The sequence below is a fragment of the Pteropus medius genome, unplaced genomic scaffold (assembly GCF_902729225.1).
Source record: "Pteropus medius unplaced genomic scaffold, Ma_sr-lr_union100, whole genome shotgun sequence".
In the NCBI taxonomy this organism is placed as follows: Eukaryota; Metazoa; Chordata; class Mammalia; order Chiroptera; family Pteropodidae; genus Pteropus; species Pteropus medius.
In genome coordinates, this window is record NW_024349800.1 from 24,172,352 (window position 1) to 24,193,276 (window position 20,925).

Genomic DNA, 20,925 nt, shown 5'->3' on the forward strand with positions numbered 1-20,925 from the left:
TTTTTTCCTACAGACTAACACTCAAAGTCATAAAAGTTCAGAGTAGTATTCCATTCCTGGGTTAGAACAGTAACATTCATTATATTGTTTTGTTTATTGATCTTTGCAGTAGTTCCTGAATAAATGAATTAATATAATGGATCACAAGATTGAAAGCAATTTTACATGATGATTTCACATTCTAAGCCATATAACATTGCTCTACTTAAATTTCATGTCCCGATGCTTAATGAGATGTCCTTCCTCCTCCTGTCTTTCTGCAAAAGTAACTTCAATACAATTGGAATGATTCAAATAAGAAATAAAGCATTTGTTTTCTAATTTCACCACTTTCAAAGAAGCTAAAACTAAGACATATTTGACCTCCTCGATTTTTTTGGAGTAGGTGAGGAGTTGGTTAGGAAAGTAAATATTCTAGTACTTAATCACCATATGTGTAAGAAATACTTTATAATGTTTCAAGAAATATGAAAGACTATCAAGAAAAAAATGCATGTAAAACAGGCAAGTATGTATATGCACAGCTATGTTTTTGGATTTGCACTTTGAATTTACAACTGGAATTTTGCTTTTTCAGCTATAGTATTTATAAAATATTAATATCAATATTTACCCAAATATCAATTTAAAACTTATACTAACATCACTAAAATATTTATCAAATACTAATTTTAAAATGTATGTTATTATTAGTCAAACAAGACTAAGAAAATGAGGCTCAGGACTAATAATTCCACAAACCTCAGCTCTCCACAGGAAAAGCACTTTAAAGTCTCCTGTGCGTAGAAAGTAGGAAGTAGTAAAAGTATTCCAACTGATCTTAATTTTAACAAGTTCAAAAGGACTCACAAATTATTCTGACTTTATAGACCATGAAATATCCTGATGCCCTTGCATTGTTAATAAATTGCTATGTCCCTAAAAATAATGCACATTAAGATACCAGGATGGACCCAAATGTGTAGAACAAGGAATACTGAAATATTGTCATTTAGAACCATGATTATATAAGTTCTTTAACTTATAAAAATAAAACTTACCTTAAAAAGTGTCACAGTGATTTCAATGTTTTCAGGAACAGGCCATACTACAACACCACGGTATGGATTTTTTATTCCAGGTTGCCAGCTATGAGCCTACCAGAATAAAAATAATGGCTTCAATATGAAGTACAGGAAACACAATGTTAATAATTTATAAAAACATATTGACCCTATTTAACTATCCATTAGATCTCTAGTCTCCCTGAAACAAAAATAGTCAAAATAAAACTTTTCAAGCATTAAACTTGGGCCATGACAGTTATATCACATGATAACTATCTGTAGATGACTATAAACAAAACTTCACCATATCCCCACACACAAAAGAAGATACAAAAATAAGGTCTCATTTTCAAAAACTACTACTTGTGACTAAATAAAAATTTTATTAGGAGACATATTAAAAATTATTTTTAGGATCTAGGAAGTAGTAGAGTGAAAGGCAAATTCATTCATTAGAAGAAAAACTAATTTTATACTTGGCAATTAATTTCCTTTCCCATTAGACTGTTAATGTTTATTTGAGACAAGGAAAGAAGAAAGCAGGTTTTGCAGTTAATATTTCTAGTACTTATAATTTTAAAGATTTTTTCCTTGTAAATCTTGATTATCAAGGTTCCCCAAGGAACTGCCCCCCCCACACACAAAAAAAAAATTGGGGAGTTACCACTACAGTTCTTCTCTTGTGGTGGCATTTCCAGCCAAAGCTGATGGAAGATTAGGTATGCCAAGGCACCTCAACTAAGTCGTCATCTCTATAGGCTATAAGACTGCTCATGGACATGCCATGAAGGTTTATAATAAAAGCTAACACTTATGGAGTACTTTCTATGTCAGTCCATGTTTGGAATTTACTTATGTTTAACTCATTTAATCTGCCTAAGAACCTTAAGAGGTAGCTACTATTCATTCATTCACTCGTTCACTCACTTACTTAATTGATACTATCGGCCAAGCACTGTCTAGGCACCAGAGTACAAAAAAAAAAATCTGCCTTAGTGGAGTTAATAGTAGGAAGAGACAGACAAAAAAATAAATAAATAAAATCTATAGTATGTTAGGTAGAATAAGTCTATGGAGAAAAATGGAAGCAGGGAAGAAGGATGGAGGGGGCAAGAGAAAGTAACAATTTTCAATAGGGTAGTCAGAGAAAGTGACACTGAGAAGGTGACACTTAAGGCCTTAAGGAGGTGAAAGAATCACATATGTAAATACATAAGAAGAGCTTTCCAGAGAGATGGAACGGCAACTGGAAAGGTGGTGAGGCAGTTAGATAACAATGAGGCCAAAGTGGCTGGAGAAGAGTCATCGAAGAGGAGAGCATTAAAAGACAAGGCCAGAGAAATAACAGAGGGAAGCCACCGCAAAGATTTTGGCTTGTAATTTGAGGGAGATGGAAGTAGAGGAATGATAATCTAAATTATGTTTTTTAACAGATTCACTCCAGCTAATGTATCAAGAATAGGCTCCAGACGTAAGAGAGGGAACAGGGAGACCAAGTAAGAAGTTGCTGCAATAAAGCAGGAGAGAGCTGATGGTGACTTGGCTTGGGTTGGTAGAAAGATAGTACAAAATGGCTAAATTCTGAAAATATTATATTTTCAAGATAGAGACAACAAGGTTTGTTGTCTGATTATATGAGAAAAAGGCTGTAGCCAAGGCTAATTCTAAGGCTTTTCCCTTTGAGCAACAGGGAGAAAGGAATGGCTATTAATAGGCAAGACTGCAGGAGGAGCAGGTTCGGGAAGTATTATCGGGAACTCAACTTTACAAACATTAAATCTGAGGTGCCTATTAGATAGTCAAGTATAGATGTTCAAATAGGCAGCTGGGTATATATGCCTGGAGTTATAAATTTGGGAATCATTAGCATACAGATGATACTTAAAACTTAAGAGTGGATATGACACCAAGGGAGTGAGTGAGTACAGCTAGAAAATATAAAGGCTCAAGCACTGATCCTTGGAGCACATTAACAGGTCAAAGAAATTAGGAGGAATCAGCAAAAGAGAATTAGTAAAGTAGAAGGAAAACCAGAGGTATGTGGTGTCCTGAAATTCTAGTGAAGAAAATGTTTCAAAGAAAAGAAACAATCACCTGTGCCAAATGTTGGTGATAGGTCAAATAGGATGAGGCCTGAAAAATGACCACTGGACTGGATTTAAGTAAACAGAAGCTATTACTGACTTTATAAAAGCAGTTTCAGTAGAGCAAGGAGGGCAAATGCCTGACTAGATTAGAAGGGGTTCAAGAAAGAATAGGAGGAAAGAAACTGAAGATAGCACAGACACTCAACTTCTCTGAGGTGTTTTGCTGAAAGAGAAGAGAGGAAATATATTGGTGCTAGTGGGAGAAATAGTGTCAGAGAGAATTTTTTTAATAAGAAAAAAAATATTTGTATGCTGATGAGAAATATCCATCTAAGAAGGAAAACTTAATGATGCAGAAGACAGAATTACTAGAGCAATGTCCTTAACAGTACAAAGGGAGTAGGGTCCTTAAGACATTAACAGCCCAACAGACAGGCCCTTTGCAGGGAGCACAGACCTATCTGTGTTCGAAGTTAGGAAAGAAGTTAGGCCATATGACTGCAGACGCATGTGAGGGAGCAGATTTAACAGATGAGGAAACTGGGGCACAGACTTGCCCAAGATAACACAGCAAGTAAGTGGCAGAAGTTGGATTTGAACCCCGGAAATGGAACTGAGAAAGGATCAAGATCATGGAAACATGCCCATGTAAATATTAGATCTTGTTAGTTAAAATACAAGCAGAAGACACAGCTTTAGCAGTATCCTCCCACTTCAGTTCATAAACTGTCAATATGTTTTTTTATTCTCTCTCCATTGCCCCCATCACAAAATTTCAGGTAAAGAAAAGGAAGTAGAGACTCACCACAAGAGATTTAGTACACCATAGCCAAAGGTAAAGAACTGAATTTTGTTGATTAAAAAACATCTCCAGAGATTCCTTTATTCTCCTGCCTATTTCCATGAGGGGGTAGCGGGGAGGTAGACAGGGGGTTAAAAAAAATTTTAAAGCATTTCTTCAATTAATAAATAAATAAATAAAAAGTAAATTTCTGTCCATCTTAGATAATCCCTAATAAAAACTCCACCCTACATACTCAATTCTGAAGATTTAGGACAATTCTAATTCTCATGTATTGTGATGGCATATCAGGCTATTTCTCTTCGTAACCTCCCTATACAATAGAAATATAGGAAGAGTACAATAACAACTTTTCTTATTAGCCACAGCAGAAAAGATAGAGTCCTTATAAAATTCTTAATGACAAAAATAAACATAAAAGAATTTTAGACCTGAAGATATCCTTAGAAGATCTAATCCAGGTAGAGATAAGGAAATTGAAGCAATCAACAAGTAAATGGCTTGCTTGAACCCATACCAGTAATCAGTAGGAGAACCACACTCCATGAGTTCAAAATTCAGAGTTCTTCAACCTACGAACAACATACCCAGCTCTATCTGAGTCACATAGTAGTCAAAAAAATAGTCTTCTATCCCTAAGGTCCTAACATTTATGTGTAGACACAGAGATCAAAAGTGGAAAAAGCTGGGGATGTGAAGACCACCTAACAACTGGGTGGTTAGGCAATAGTGGTTTTAGATAATTTACTCAGGTACCCTAATGCTAGTCCTCTAAATGGCCTTTTTCAATCCTCAATCTTGAATCAGGAAATGGTAAGTTGATTGCTGACCAAACAAAAATACAATCTGTTTAACTAACTTAAAAAAAAATAAAAGGAGATAGAAGGGTGATAGTTCTCAAACTACTAGTATGTTGCTATTTTCTCACAATTCTATATAGCATTGCTCTCCTCAGTGAAAAAGTTCCAACTAACTTAGAGCTCTGGCTTTCTGGTGTTTTTTTTTTCAGGGACTGTGCAACCTAGCTAAGTTAGGGCACTGTAACAATATTAATTAGTCCACCTGAGTACCTAGTAATCTCAGCTTTATAATGTTAACTAATTATTATATATTAAGCAGAAAAAAAAAAGAGTAACTTTTACTAGAGAAGAAACAAGGATGTACATAGTGGCAAACATGAAAAAAAAAAGGCATTTCTATTTTCAGAGAGCTTACTACAACTTCTACCTCAAATTCTAGAAACTGAGACTAGAAAAAGAATGAAAAGTCTAATACAGGTAACTAAAAACAGCTATGGTAATAAAAATTTAATTGTACAAATCCACAGGGACAATAATTTATGTTCTTAAGAACCTGATCTAGAAAAAGCACATCATATTGGCAAACATCAGCACTACAAGAACCCTGATCAGTTTTCATTCAGGGTAACAGAAAAGATTTCCCTATAAAATAATTAGTTACAGAAATATAGGTATAGTTATTTAGCTCTTCAGTATAGTAATGAAAGGCAGGTTATTTAATCATTTGCCAGTATCCTCGTACAGATAATGGTAGTATTCCTTTTATACTATTTTTCTCACGTTTTAATCACATCACATTCTTTGGCATTCGCCAAAAGTAGACCAGGAAAAAGGCAACATTTTTCAATTTTGGGTACTGACTCTATAAAATGCCTTATTTCCTAATAATTGCATGTCATATTTTACCTAAAAGACTTGTACCTAGTATGGAACTAAACACAGAGTAGGCACTCTTTATTTTTGATTCCAACAAAATAAAAATGTTTCACTGAAAATGTATAATTGTCAAATAGTTAAGTTGACAATTTTCAATTTATAAAACTGCATATACTCAAAGGTTTAAAACGTCACATATAAAGTTATCTTAGAGTTGCCAACATCACCACCATAAGACAAAACTCTGCAATTGTACCCTCCTCTCTTGATATCGTAGCACATTTTAAAGACTGTAGCACAAGGGATTTAAAATATTAAGAATATCACAACTGGAAAATTAGTCCAACAAGAAATAATTCCTTCTAGAAAATACTGCATTTTGAGAAAAATAAACCTGTAGCCTCATTTTTGCATTTCACATTTGTATTTCAACATCTTGATTCGATTAATATTTGATACAATATGAAAAAACCTGACCTAAAAGAAAAATTATTTGACTTTTTAAAATGCAACTAAATAAAAAAATATATTTAGCCTCAAATATGGATATTCTGAAATGACCTATAATCTGAAGTATTGAATTGCTTCATAATTTTCTTAAGAAAATAATTAATATCTAATTTTTAAAGGGGGTAAATCACTTTCTGTTGATAGTTAAATACATTTAGGGACTATTTCTAATGTTTATAGTAGTAGCCATATTCATCTATTATACTCAGTGGATGATCTCATATTGTTTCTTTCCACAAAGCTTAAGACCCAATCGGCAAAACTGAAAGACCCTAAATCTATTTTCAGATCCCTTTTTCATACGTAAATGGATAAGAAAATATTCCAGGTACAAAATAAAATGCTTCAAAACTATGCTTTGAAGAAGATGTCATTCGTGCTATGAAGCACTGGACCTTTCCTATATTGCTGGTAGGATTACATATAAAAGTTTAAAAAATGTACCTACCCTATTACTCCGTGATTCCATTCCTAGGTATTAGACCAAAAGAAATGAAAACATTTGTCTCCCAAAATACTTGTACAGTAATAGTTATAGAAGCTTTATTCACAATTTTGAATATTCACAGTATTCACTGGAAACAAAGCAAATGTTCATTAACGGGAGATCAAATTGTAGTATGTTCACGTGATAAAATACTACTCAGCGATAAACATTTTTAAAACTACCAATATTTACAACATGGATAAACCTCAGAACATACTGAGCAAAATAAGCCAGGTATAAAATACTACTACTGTTTGATTTCATTTACATAAAATTCAAGAACAGGCAAAACTAGTCTATGGTGACAGAAAATCAAATTAGTACTTGCCTCTGAGGGTTGAGAATTAACTGGAAGAGGACACACACACAAAAAGTAATGAAAATAGTCTATATCTGGATAGAAATGGTAATTACACAAGGATATATGAATCAAAACTCAGTAAATTATATAATTAATATCTGTGCATTTACACTGTAAATAAATTTTTACCTCAATAAAAATAAAATTTGAAAAGATACCCTTAATAGAAAATTTCAAATTCTGAAATTTAATTGTTATAATTTCTTTACATAGGTCTGCGTGTGGAAGAATCAACATCTAATAAAGATGCCTGCAGTTACTATGTGCTTATAAAAATATACTCAAATTTACTTACCTAAAGAATGGAATTTTCAAAATATCTGTACAATTGTTATTGAACATTTTAAAATTCTATTCTACTCTCCACAAAGCTATCAGTAAAAAGTCTTTGAAAAACCCAACTCCTTCTCTTCTGCAACCCAGCAACGAATTCAGATGACAACTTCCTTAAGTGTGCCCTAACTTTATCCTCTTAGAATCTGAATAAATTAATCCTAGGTACAATTTAATAAGTAGTTCCTATTTAATCATTAGGTCATAATACCCTAGTACAAGGAAGTTAAATAACTACTTACTCAAGGCTACCAAATCCAAGATCAAAACTCAGTTATCTGGCTCCTATTTTAAGAACTGCAGTAACAAGATTACAGTGCCTCATCAATCATTTTAGTAAACAATCAGAAATAACCCAAAATATCAAGTAATATTTTAAAATATTCTACATTGGGACCAGAGAAGCTTAATAATTTAACTAAAAGTTGAATTCAATATTTGGGTAGGAAATTTAGAAAATAGACTAACCTAAGGGTAGCCACGCAGTACAGAAACAGCCAAGTCCAAGAACCACACCATGTACAATCAGTCTCGAAAATGGCATAGAAATGGCATCAAGAAACCCCAATCACAAAGATATGAATCTCTTAAGGGGGTAGACCCAAGTTTACAAGGAACATGCGCTTTGCCAAGAAGCACAGCAAGAAGGGCCTGAAGAAGATGCAGGCCAACAACACCAAAGCCATGAGTGCACATGCTGAGGCTATCAAGGCCCTCATAAAGCCCAAGGAAATCAAGCCCAAGATCCCAAAGGGCGGCACCACAAGCTCAGTCGACTTGCCAACATCATTCATCCCAAGCTTAAGAAACGTGCTCATGCCCACATAGCCAAGGGTCTGCTGGCCAAAGTCCAAGGCCAAGACTCAAACCAAGGCCCAGGCTGCCCCTGCAGCTCCACTTCCAGCTCAGGCTCAGGCTCTGGCTCTGGCTCACAAAGGTGCCCAGGTCCCCATGAAGGCTCCAGAGTAGAAGCCTCTGTTTGCCAACGTGAGGATGGAAGGACTGGTGTGAGTCCCAGGCTGCTGTCTGCATTGGGCTAGTGTCCTCCTGTGCTATTTGTAATAATAAACCAGAGGCAAGATCTGTCAAGAAAAAATATACACTAACCTTAGAAGACTTCCTCCGGCTTCTTCTTGTCCAAACTACCACCAGTTTATCTGGTTGCCTGCCAAACAGGAAAAATATTAAATATAATTTAAGTTATCTTATATCAGATTAATAAAGTTTGATTCTAGTATATTTAAAAAGATAAAAATCTCATATGCTTTAGGCTACATAGAGCAGTTACTTTTACAATAAAGCTCTGTAGATTATTCAAATACAGCAGATGTTGAATGCAGATAGAATCTAATTTAAGTGATTAATATTTCGTCCACACATTTTTCTAAAAATACTTTAGCAAGTTAATTCATTGGAACAAACAATGTAAAGTAAAATAGTTAGAACCAGTGACTATTTTTTAAAAAGCACATCTATATCTTCTCCAAAAATTAATACTATACTTCTAACACAGTATCCAGTTTAATTTTGAGAAAATAAGCATAAAAATGGCACTTCCAAAATAATTTAAATCTATGGGTTACACTATTTTTGCATCTTTATATCTTATGAGCAATGGTTACAGTTTTCAACGTTTTTATAATCAATCACCTCTGCTATCTTCATAAAAATAATATAGTACTGAAAAATAGGCAAGGTACATACTATTATTCCAATTCTATAAGCTTACAAAAGTGGCAAAGTTAACTACTTGAAAGCTCTGGCAGAACCAAGACAAAATACAGGTCTCCTAATTCTCAGACCTCTCTTCTTTACTTTCTGCCGATATAACATAAACAAGAAAACAATAACAACAAAAAATCTTTACATTTTCAGCTGAAACTAAGTTCTGTTTAGCGCTTACGGAAAACATCAACACTATGATTATCCGTTATTTTCCTTAAATTTTTATTTTTAAAAATTTTAGATAAAAGCTTTTTAACCAAGAAATGAATGATATAATCATTTGGTGGCCTTCACCACTTTCTATGCTTCCTTCATTTACCCTTACTATCAGCAGATAACCTGTCCTACTTCACTTAATTAAATACGTACATATACATATATACATAAAAGACCACCAGTCATAACTCCTTACCCAGTAATTCACCTATACACCTGTCCAAAGAGAGAGTTGTCCAATAAAAAATATTACAGAGGAACTGACCCAGAATGTAGCACAGAGAAATAAAGTGATAAAAATACTTAAAGTAAAAGACATACAAGACAAATTGAGAAGTACATACACCTAATACATAGTCCCACAGTTTAGGACAGTGGGAGGAAGAGGAAATACCGAGGAGAAAGGCAAAGAACATTCCAGACTTGAAGAAAGGTAGATGTCCATAGATAGAAAATTTATATTAACAAATAAACAGGATAGATAAAAATTAATCTACCCACTTTGCAAATTATAGAACAGCATAAAATAAAGAGAAAATTCATAAAAGGAAAAAAAGACAAGTTATTAACAAAGGAATAATTATACTGACAGTAACTTCTCATGAGCAACAACAGAGCCCAAAAGACAATGAAGCTAAAGGTCTTCAAGTTGCTAAGGGAAAGGAGTTGCCACCTTATAGTTTTATCCTAAATGTGGCTAAATCACATTTAAGAAATGGTTTTACATAACTATGTACACACCTGAAACGAATACAATACTGTATGTTAGCTACATTTTAATAAAAAAATTTTTTAATGATTTTAGGCATATAAAGACTAAGAGTTTACAGTGTATAGATCCCAGCTAAACAAGGGAAGGAGTATGATTTAAGAGGCAACATAAATATGGTAAAATGATAATACTTGCTTATTTTAGATGGTAGAACCTGAAGAAAAGCTAGACAAAAAAACAAGAGGAAGGTTCCAATTAAACCATTTGGCTAAGGAGCCATCTAAACAAATACACAATGTTTCTGATAATTATAGGGAACCAACACGGTATAAACATGGTGGTTCTTCATCCAAGACTAAGCTTAGTTCCTGACCTAGTGTCAGGCTTTAAAGACAATAATTGAAAACTAAAACCAGTAGCTTGCTTTGGTCATTCTTCCCTGAGTGAGATGCTGGGAGCAGTAGCCAGATGCAGAAGTGAAATAGAAGAAAGCATCACAGTGTTAATCTAAGACTCTATACTAGTGGATAAACAAACAAAATCTGAAAATGAAAAACAAAATCTTGTTCAACACACAGAAAAGTAGAAGAGGACAAATGATAGTGAAGATGGGGAGCGGTACAGCAATATGACAGATGAAGCTGGAAAGAGGGTATTATCAATGCTGGCAGCTTAACTGTAGAAGAACTGAGCAGTCAACAAGTCTAAGCTACCTCGTCTGATGTGGCTTGCTGGAACATTTTACCTAGATTACAACATTAACCTTTTTATATGATCTTATCTTCAGCCCTACCTCACCTCTTCACTGTATTTCTATGATATTTCTTTAGAAATGCTACCGAATCTTACAGCTTTTCTTTGTTTAGGGCTCCTATATTGAAGGTACTACAAAGTGGCACTTACAGTTTGAATTTTGACAGTTTTATTTGACCTAAATAGCATTCTGCTTTATTTTCGTTTGAATTTAAACTTTATAAACCATTTGTTACATAAATCTCTTAAACAAGGTCCATGCTGTCCAGATTACTAGAACCTCTAACAGTACTAGCTGTTTCACACCTGACCGGCTTCATCCTTTAAGATGTTCCATCCATAACCTGTATGCAGCTGACTCTGTGACACTCAGGCATCCATATCCCCAAACGTGGTTTATAAAGCATGTCACCATCTGACTCTAACCTACTCTTCTAACTGTATAATCTGCAAACAATCTCATAGACATCTTGCCTTCCAACCAACCCCTGGACATTTATTCATTCCATTTCTTCACATCTTTGTATGTTATAACCTTTTAAACTTCCTCTTTCCTCCCCTCTTCTACCTGATAAACTTTTTAAAATAATTTTATTTTTCAATTACAGTTGACATACAATATTATATTAGTCTCAGGTGATTAGACATTTATATAACTTAAAGTGATCACCCTGATAAAACCAGTACCCATCTGAAACCATACATAGTTATTACATTATTGACTATATTCTCTATGCTATACTTTATGTCCCCATGACTATTTTGTAACTACCAATTTGTACCTCTTAATCCCTTCCTCTGGTTCACCCATCCCCCCTCCAATTTGGCTACCATCAAAATGTTCTCTGTATGTATGAGTTTATTTCTATTTTGTTTGTTCATTTATTTTGTTTTTTTAGATTCAGCATATAAGTGAAATTATGCAGTGTTTGTCTTTCTGACTAATTTCACTGAGCATAATAACCACCAGGTCTGTACATGTTTTTGCAGATGGCAGGATTTCATTCTTTTTATGGCTGAGTTATGTTCCACTGTATATATGTACCATTTCTTCTTTATCCACATTCATCTACTTATGAACACTTAGGCTGCGTCTATATCTTGGTTAGTGAAAATAATGCTACAATGAACATATAGATACATGTCTTTTCAAATTAGTGTTTTAGAGTTCTTCAGATAAGTACTCAGAAGTGAAATTACTGGGTCCTTCTTTGTCTCTTGTTATAGCCTTTGTTTTAAAGTCTGTTTTGTCTGGTATTCCTTTTTCTGTCCCTTTACTTTCAGTCTATCTGTCTTTCAATCTGCAGTGGGTCTCTTGTAGGTAGCATATGTAAGGGTTTTGCTTTCTTATGCATTCGGCCACCCTATCTTTTAATTGGAACATTTAATTCATTTACATTTAAAGTCATTGTTGATAAATATATAGTTATTGCCATGTTAATTTTCATATTTTTATCTTTTTCTTCTTCTTCTTAAAGAAGTCCATTTCATACTTCTTGTAATACTGGTTTAGAGGTGATGAATTCTTTTAGCTTTTTCTTGTCTGGAAAGTTCTATCTGTCTTTAAGATTCTAAATGATTGCTTTGCTGGGTAGAGTAATCTTGGTTGTAGATCCTTGCTTTTCATCACTATGTATATTTCATGTCTATCACTCTGGCCTGCAAAGTTTCTATTGAGAAATCAGCTACAGTCTTATTGAGAGCTCCCTTCTAGTTAACTGATTTTCTCTTGCCGCTTTTAAAATTCTCTCTTTGCCTTTAATTTTTGGCATTGTAATTACGATGTGTCTTGGTGTGGGCCTCTTGAGTTCTCCTCTGTGCTTTTTGGCCTTGTATCTCTATTTCCTTCGGCAGATTAGGGAAGTCTTCCACCATTATTTCTTCAAATAAGTTTTCAATTCCTTGCTCTCTCTCTTCTCCTTCTGGTACCCCTTATAAATGTAAATGTTGGTTGTTGGTGCATTTGATGTTGTCCCAAAGGCCCCTTAAACTATCCTCATTTGGGGGAGATTGTTTTTATTTTTCCATTCTAATTCAGTGTTTTCTGCTACTTTATTTTCCAAATTGCTAATTTAATCCTCTGCTTCATCTAATCTACTGTTGATTCTTTCTAATGTATTCTTCATTTCAGTTATTGTATTCTTCATTTCTGACTGGTTCATTTTTGTTTTCTATCTCTATTTTTATGTTTCCTGTCTCTTTGTTGAAGTTCTCACTGAGATCACTAAGCATCTTTATAATCAGTGTTTTGAACTCTGCATCTGATAGATTGTTTATCTCCATTTTGTTTAGTTCTTTTTCTGGGGCTTTGTTTTGATCTTTCATTAGAGACATGTTTCTTTGTCTCATCTCCTCATTTTGGCTTCCTCCCTGTGTTTGTTTCTATGTATTAAGTAGAGCTTCCATGTCTCCTGGTCTTGGTAGAGTGGCCTTAACATAGTAGGTTCCCATGGGGCCCAGTGGTGCAGTTTCCCTGGTCACTTGAGCCAGGTGCTCCAGCTGTGTCTCTTGTGGGGGTTGTATGTGCTCTCCTATTCTAATTGAGCCTTGATTGCTGTTGGCATGACTACAGTGGAGAAGCAGTTGTGCAGGGGCTGACCCTAAGGAGCAGGATTCACTTTAGCGGGGCTCTGGTGCCTACTGAGTCTGCCATTTGGGTATGTCGTTTGTAGAGGTGGTTGTGTGGTACTCTGATGTGACCTCAATCTGGCCACTGGGAGTGTTGGCCAAGGTCAGCTGATGTCTGTGCCCTGCCCAGGGCAACTTGGTATGAGCTACAAAGTGATCTGCAGGTAGTTTCCACTTGTGCTGGGCTTGGAAGTGACTGGGAAAGGCTAAGCTGTGAACCGAGGCCAGCTGCTGCTAGTGCTGGGCTTGGGGCTGCTCAGCAAGAGGCACGGGGAATGCTGAGGCCAGATGGCTGCTTGTTTGGGGTTTGTGAATCTTTGAGATATTTTAGGAGAGTACACAGCCTGAGCCAAGCCAGGCCATTTGTATGGAAAACCCACGGGAAGTGGCTTGGAGGGCCTGTTAAGTTGGGTGGGGTTGGGTGGGGTCTCGTGGGGTCTTGAGGAATCACTAGGGCAGGGGGAAGAGTGTTGGCCTGGTTGATGGAGACTTGGGTATGGTGTCTACCTGAGCCTGTGTGTGTAAGCTGGATGGTGGGAGGGCTCAATAAAAGAATAATAGATTCTGCCAGCTCTTCTGTCTTCGAGAAAGCTGCATCTCCTGCCCTCACCCTGAAGCCAGACAATTCATTTCCTACCTGTATGTCCTTGACACCTTTTGAACTGTTGACTAGCACTGGAACTCAGAGTAGGTCTGTCAGTGAGTAAGTCCATGTATGGGTCCTTTAAGAGAGACACCTAGGACTCCAGTCTCCATCCATCTTGCTCAACCATAATCTCTGTTGGTTTTCATAGCCAGAAGTTGTGGGGACTTTCTTGCCCAGCACTGGAACCCTGGAATGAGGAGCCTAGTGTGTGGCTGGGACCCCTCACGCCTCAGGGGGAACCTCCACAGCCAAGATAGCCCTCCCAATTTTTAACCACTACACATAGGTGTGAGACCAGCCTGTTGTCTCCATCCCTCCTACCAGTCTCAATGTGGCTTCTTCTGTATATCCTTAGTTAAAGGACTTCTGTTCATCTAGACTTCAGGCAATTCTCAATTATGGCTGTTCTGTAGTTTAGTTTCAATTTTGAGGTGGTTATGGAAGGGGGTGAGCACAGAGTTTATCTATTCCATCTTGACCAGAAGCCCTGATAAACTTAATTCATCACTTTCTCTGTGAAACTTTGGTCATTTCTCATTTCATTTCCACCTCTTCCCATATCCCAAACTTCAGGCAGAGTTAACTGCTCCTTCTACTACATTTCCAGTAATACCTGAGACACACCTCTATCTTAATATTCTATATGCTCTGTATTACAATATTTATTTTTATCTCCTCCACTAGACTGTGTTCCTTTATCAACCATATCTTATTTATCTTTGTATCCCCAACAACTAATAAGAATCGAGTACAAAGTTGAGAATTAATGACCATTTGCAACCGAATGAACCTTAAGTTTCATCTGAGGATTCCCAATTGGTTAATTATAATTGATGAGGTCCAACTAAAGCCAGTAGCTATATAATACATCCTCTCTGCAGCTTGTTTGAGCTCTGCAGGGATCCTCACCTTGGTTACACATTGGAACTTCCTGGGAAGACTTAAAAAATACTGATGCCTAGGTTCCACCCCAGAGAATCTGATTTAACTGGTCTGGTGTACAGATTTTTAAAAGTCCCAGAAGTGATTCTAATGTGCAGTTAAGGTTGAGAACCACTGTGTTGTAGCAAGCGGTAAGTAATCTCCACACCTTCTGACTTAAAACACTAGTGAGGCATTAGTTGTGATGACAGTAAGGGTGTCTCCCCGCCGCAACATCATTCTAGTGCCACCTGCACTGTTGCCTCCTTCTAACTCAGCTTCTCAGCACCTCCTCAACTCGTTCTAATCTCAGTACTTCGGAATAGGGAAGCCTTTTACCATAAAAAAAATCAAGAAGGGTAGTCTCCTAATCAATATGCCTGAAGTTCCAAGAATGTAAATAGAACATAAATTACTTATTTGAGAATTCCCACAGAGACTGCTGTTTTTGTGATTCTAAATCATGTACCATTTTTTAAATGTCTTCAATAGAAATCAACCCACCTTTACATTATCAGGGACATGGTAGAATGTTCTAAAGCAAAACTGCACTGTGAGTTATTGTTCTCAATAGAAGAGTACCAATAACTACACAATTAGCTGACCACAATTACTATTTTAAGCATCCATGATGTACTAGAAAAGAACCTTTAAATATTTCCTCATGTGCTTCCAAGAGACCAGGGACAGAGCATCTGCGAGAGTTTTATCTAACTACCAAAGAATCTATAATTGTACAATATTGTCAAAAAAAGTCAAGACAACTGGATAGAGCCCAGTTTTAGAGAGAATTCAACAACACACATTTAACATTTCTATCCCATTATTTAAGTAACCAGGTAGACCTACACATAATACATATAGACATACAACAGACATTATATAGATATATACACACATATATTTCCATATATAAACATTTTCTTTACACATACACAAAAAACATACGGACGCACTTTCTGTGAAACCGATCTAAAGGGTTCCATTGTACCCTCTACCACTAGTGAGCCACTATGTATCAATGTAAGTTTAAAGAAAAAAAAATTTCTGGCTTAAATTCAGACTTCTTTATTCTTTTCCACTCTCATGTGTGTCACAGCTGTGAGGTAAGAGTAAAAAAGCCATAAGAAAAATTTGAAAACTGTCAGATGAAAACCAGTCTCATTACTTTCTGGAATCATAATAAACATTCAAATATTTTATTGAATGCCTGTTATGTTTCTGGCACTGTGCTGAGCTGGCTGTATGCAAAATTTTGCAATAAGCCCCACCTGACTCTGGCATCCTCCCCTCTATTTGCAGCCCCTCCAATTTCTGGGCCACACTTCCTTGGATATGCAAAGTCAACATGGCACTCCTTTACAGCCCAAACAATAATATAACGAATGCTCTTCAGATTACTTGTTCTTTTTTTTCAAAAAAGAGATTGCACTAAACCTTAGCTAGTTCTAAAACACTGGTTCAGTGACTGTAAGATTAAATGACTCTGATTGGTTAGATATTTGGCTGTTTAAAATGAAATAAGAAATTCAGTAATAGGGTAAAGAATTTGTGACAGGGAACACTTGCCTCCTATCTTCTGACAATCTAGGGGTAGCTAATGTTACCAACTTTAAACAATATTATGAAAGGGGAAGTAATATTTTTTAGCACAGCACTAAACTGACCACCAAAGATTCATGCTTCCAGTCCAAAGCACAGTTGTTAATTCTGGGAGGTATAGCAAAAGTTCCTCATCTCTCACCTTTCCTCCCAACCACCACCACATATATGCATTAAGATAGTGCCACACAACACTTCTCACCACTAGAATGTGAGAAGTGACTGGTATCACTTCTGGATTAAAATGGATAATAAACAAGTATGTCTTCTCCACACCAGTTGAATGGAGAGGATTCTAGAATGCAGCGTCACAAGATAAAAGGTATCTGGGCCCCTGAAAGACTACATGGAAAGCCAATCAACCTGGAATACCCCTGTAGACTGAAAAGTGAGGACCAAATAAACTTTGATTAGGTTAAACCTAATCAGACTTGTGTGTCTACTATAGTGTCTCCTCAATATTCTAGAAAATTCAGTAAATAAAAACATACACATATATAAAAATAAAAGCAGTTGCTGTGCAGTTGCTATTTTGTAGAAGATTACATTGCAAAGTGCGGAGACCAAATTTAACCTTTTTATGTCCTATAAAATTAATGTTTCTCATGATAAAAGCAACACTTCCAAACTTAGTAATTAATATTTAAGCCTCTGAGCTTTTCCTAAAGTAAAAATAAAGAACAATAAGTCCTCAGAACACAAAAAGTACAACATAGTCCCTTCACCACAGAATCCAGGATATGTTTTCAATGAGAAAAAGAGAACTCAAAATATCATCCTTGAAGTTAATGTGAACAGGCACTTCACTTAAGAACAAGGTTATTCTTTTTAGGGGAAAGAGCTCTTAGCCATAACTGAACATTTCATGGTGAGATACTGTGAATATTGAAACAAAAGGGGGTAAATTGTTTTATCACAGAAATACCCTACTATTTCTCAGGTAATTATTTTTATTCTTTAGTAGATACAACTGCCTCCTATTGTACTACCACTGCTGTATAGCTCCAGTTAATTATACTCCTTTATGCTTACTTCACAAGAGTTTTTCAGCAAGCTGTAATAATTAATTCAATAAGAAAAAATTAAACAAGATTCAGTACACATATATAGGATATATTTCTTTTCTGCAAAAATGAAAGGACAATTCTAATAATAAGAGATGCAAATTGTTGTTACTTAAAAATACTTTCATTAAATTATTTTTTGCAACTTCTTACCATCTTGAAAATATTTTTACAGTGAGTACTTTTGGTTAAAAATATTTAACTGGTGATAAATAAGGACTTTTGCTGACAGGTATTTCTAATACTACATGTCAGTATTTAGGGACAGCACCATTCAAACTGAGGAAGTACAGTTTGGTATACTTGAGCTGAGTGTACTTTCTGACGGGCCATCAAAAAATACATACATGCACATATACATATATATATTTACTGTACTATTCAATAATATAAAGGGCTTATTTTTTTTAATATAAAGCTATTTCTGAGATAAATAGCATTATAATCAATCACTGCTGCATCATGTGTATAACACTGGTCTTCTCAAATGCTTTCTACTTTTCTACTTTCCTTTTAATAGAATCACCCATAATGCTTCCTTTAATTTAGCATTTTATTTACCACTTCTTTTTTTCTACTTCTATTCTAACGAGCCCTACATGTTACTCACATAAATATTAGTATTTCCAAGTTATGTACTTGGCTCTACGGAATGGAAATTAGTAGGAAAAAAATATATCATTCCTCAGCCCTCCTAAATAATCATATTCACCATTTCCTCAGCCCTCCTAAATAATCATATTCACCATTTCCTCTTAACACACTTCTGTAACTGCTGCAATTGTGTGTTTGTATGATTACATTAGTCGGTCTTGTTTCTACTGACTTAAAAGTTCTCAAGAGATTTCCTGGTATTCAAGAAGCATTTACTGAGCGAGAGGCAGAGAAAAAGGGAAACAGAATATGATGGATAAAAGAATCATGTGAAGGCAGAGAGAGCTGGGTGTGAATCTGGTTGCCCTTTTTCTGGTTGTATCATCTAAGCCTCAAGAGGTTCCTCATCTTGAAATTAGAACCTCACAGGACCAATGTAAAAATCAGTTAAAATAACTCAAGTAACACTCCTAGCTTAGTGCCTGTCTTTCAGCAAATTCTCAAATGTTAGCGACCATCTCTTGTCTATGCACAGCACTTCCAAATAGCTTCGTACAATTTGAATAAACAACAAAGGATCATCTGAGGAAAGCTTCTAATATACAAGGCAAGTGGCTGAAAAAGAGAAAAAAGACCTGAAAGGCCAAAGAGAAAAAAGACCTGAAAGGATATTATCACTAATATCCTTAGAAATATAAGATATTGTATCCATGAAAAATATTAAAGAAATATTTAGAGAATAAGAAAGCATTCTGGAAATTGTCATTTTTCATTTAGGAAAGCAAAAATTGAAGAGTTACAAGATAAAGTTGAGGAAGAAAACTGTTTTAAGAAATCTGGTGGAATTCATTATATTTTTATATATATTTAATTTTATTTTATACACTGTGGCTTTAAACACGTATAGTTAAATTATTACATAAAATATAAGTAAACATCTGACTATTTCACCTCTATCCTTATTAGTTAGCAAAAAGAAATTTTTTTTAATGGACTTTCTAAGTGGGAAAATGCTGGTGACGGAGAACAATCTTATGTTCAGGATTGCCTTATACTGAGGCATACAAAGCAGAGAGGTTCCAGATAAATAGCCTAGAGGCTGAAAAAAACACCCAAAACTAGTTTCTGCACAGTAAAACAGAAAACAATAGCACTTCTTGATGACTTGCAGGCACATAAATAACACCTATCAATCAGAAGTGTGGCCCTCTGCTTAAAATAACTCAGTTCAATACAGACTACTCATGGCCAAAAAGAAACAGGACTGAGCTATTTTCAGCTGTAGCCACAGCAAGAAGCTGAGTACATTGTATATATCCAATAGTCAAAAGCTGGATATTTATTTCCAGGGCCAAAGATTAGCACCAATCAGGCAAAACTAGTTCCCCTGGAACTAACGACTTATGCCTCACTCAATTTTTCAAATACAAAGGAGATAACAGACTCTCTGCCACATATTATACTCCCCCATGAAAGAATTACAATTTCATTATCCTCTTTATGCCTTACTGCTGCTTAGAGAATAAATTCAAACTTACTTAAAGCCCTTCTCAATTTGACCTCCACCAATCTTCTAATTTCCAAATTATATGCTACATATAAATTAAACCAGTCATTGTTTTAAGCACCTGTGCTTTTCTTCCTGTCTCCTCTATGTTGCTAAATGTAATAAAATCTTTGGAGGGGTCCTCATCTTACTTGACTTTTTAACACTACTGACACTTGTCCTTTTCATCCTCTTTGCAGGCTCATCATCCTCTACCTGGCCAGGGATTGGTCTCTCAAAACTTGGTCCCACTCTTCTTAGCTTATACCATATATAAAAATTAACTCATAGATCTCAAAACTCAGAAAACCTAAACACAAGTGTAAAACTAGAAAACTCTTAGAAGAAAACATAGGCAAAAGCTTAATGACATTGTATTTGGTAATGATTTCTTAGATGTGACAAAAAGCACAGCAACAAAAGAAAAAGTTAAATTGGACTCCATTGAAATTTAAAACTTTTGTATATCTAAAGACATTAATAAAGTAAAAAGGCATCTCATCGAATGAGAGAAAATACTTGCACCTCATATATATGACAAGGGATCAATACTCAGAATGTGTAAAGAACTACAACTCGACAACAAAAATTCAACCAATTAAAAAATGGGCAATGGACTTTAATAGAAATTTCTCCAAAGAAGATATACAGATGGCCAGTGAGCACATGGGAAGATGCTCAACATCACTAACCATTAGCAAAGAAATCAAAACTAAAATGAGATACCACCTCACATTTATAAGGATGGTTATCATGAAAAAGGAAGGGCAGGGGAAGGAAAAGGAAGGAAGGGAAGGAGGAATAGGGAAGGGGAGAGAGAGAAAGAGAGAGAAAGAAGGAAAAGAAAGAGAAAGAAAAAAAAAGAAAAAGAAAGAAAACAGAATAGAACAAATGCCAGAAAGACACAGAGAAACTGGAACCTTTGTGCATTGTTTGTAGGAATGTAAACTGATGCAGGCACTGAAGAAAATTGTTTGGTGGTTCCCCAAAAAGTTAAACTCATTTTTATAGCAACGTAATTCATAATAGCCAAAAGGTAGAAACCCAAGTGTCCACCGATGGATGAATGAATAAATCTTATCCTGAAATGGATGTAGCATATACATACTATGGAATATTATTCAGTCTTAAAAAAAGAATAAAATTGACACATATTACAAAATGGATGAATCTTGAAGACATTATGCTAAGTGAAAAATGCCAGACACAAAAGGAT

At 35.3% G+C, this 20,925-nt stretch overlaps 1 protein-coding gene across 14 annotated transcripts in view; it reads right to left on the reverse strand.

Annotated features, from left to right (window-relative positions):
• EHBP1 (EH domain binding protein 1) overlaps nt 1-20,925 on the reverse strand; it is a 308,435-nt gene that overhangs the window by 242,924 nt on the left and 44,586 nt on the right. For all 14 annotated transcript variants that reach the window (XM_039887026.1, XM_039887034.1, XM_039887027.1 and 11 more), the window contains 2 exons: nt 8,410-8,467; nt 1,041-1,136 (listed from right to left, as the gene is read on the reverse strand). In XM_039887026.1, the coding sequence (XP_039742960.1) occupies nt 1,041-1,136; nt 8,410-8,467 (154 nt within the window). The remainder of the gene's footprint in view (nt 1-1,040; nt 1,137-8,409; nt 8,468-20,925) is intronic.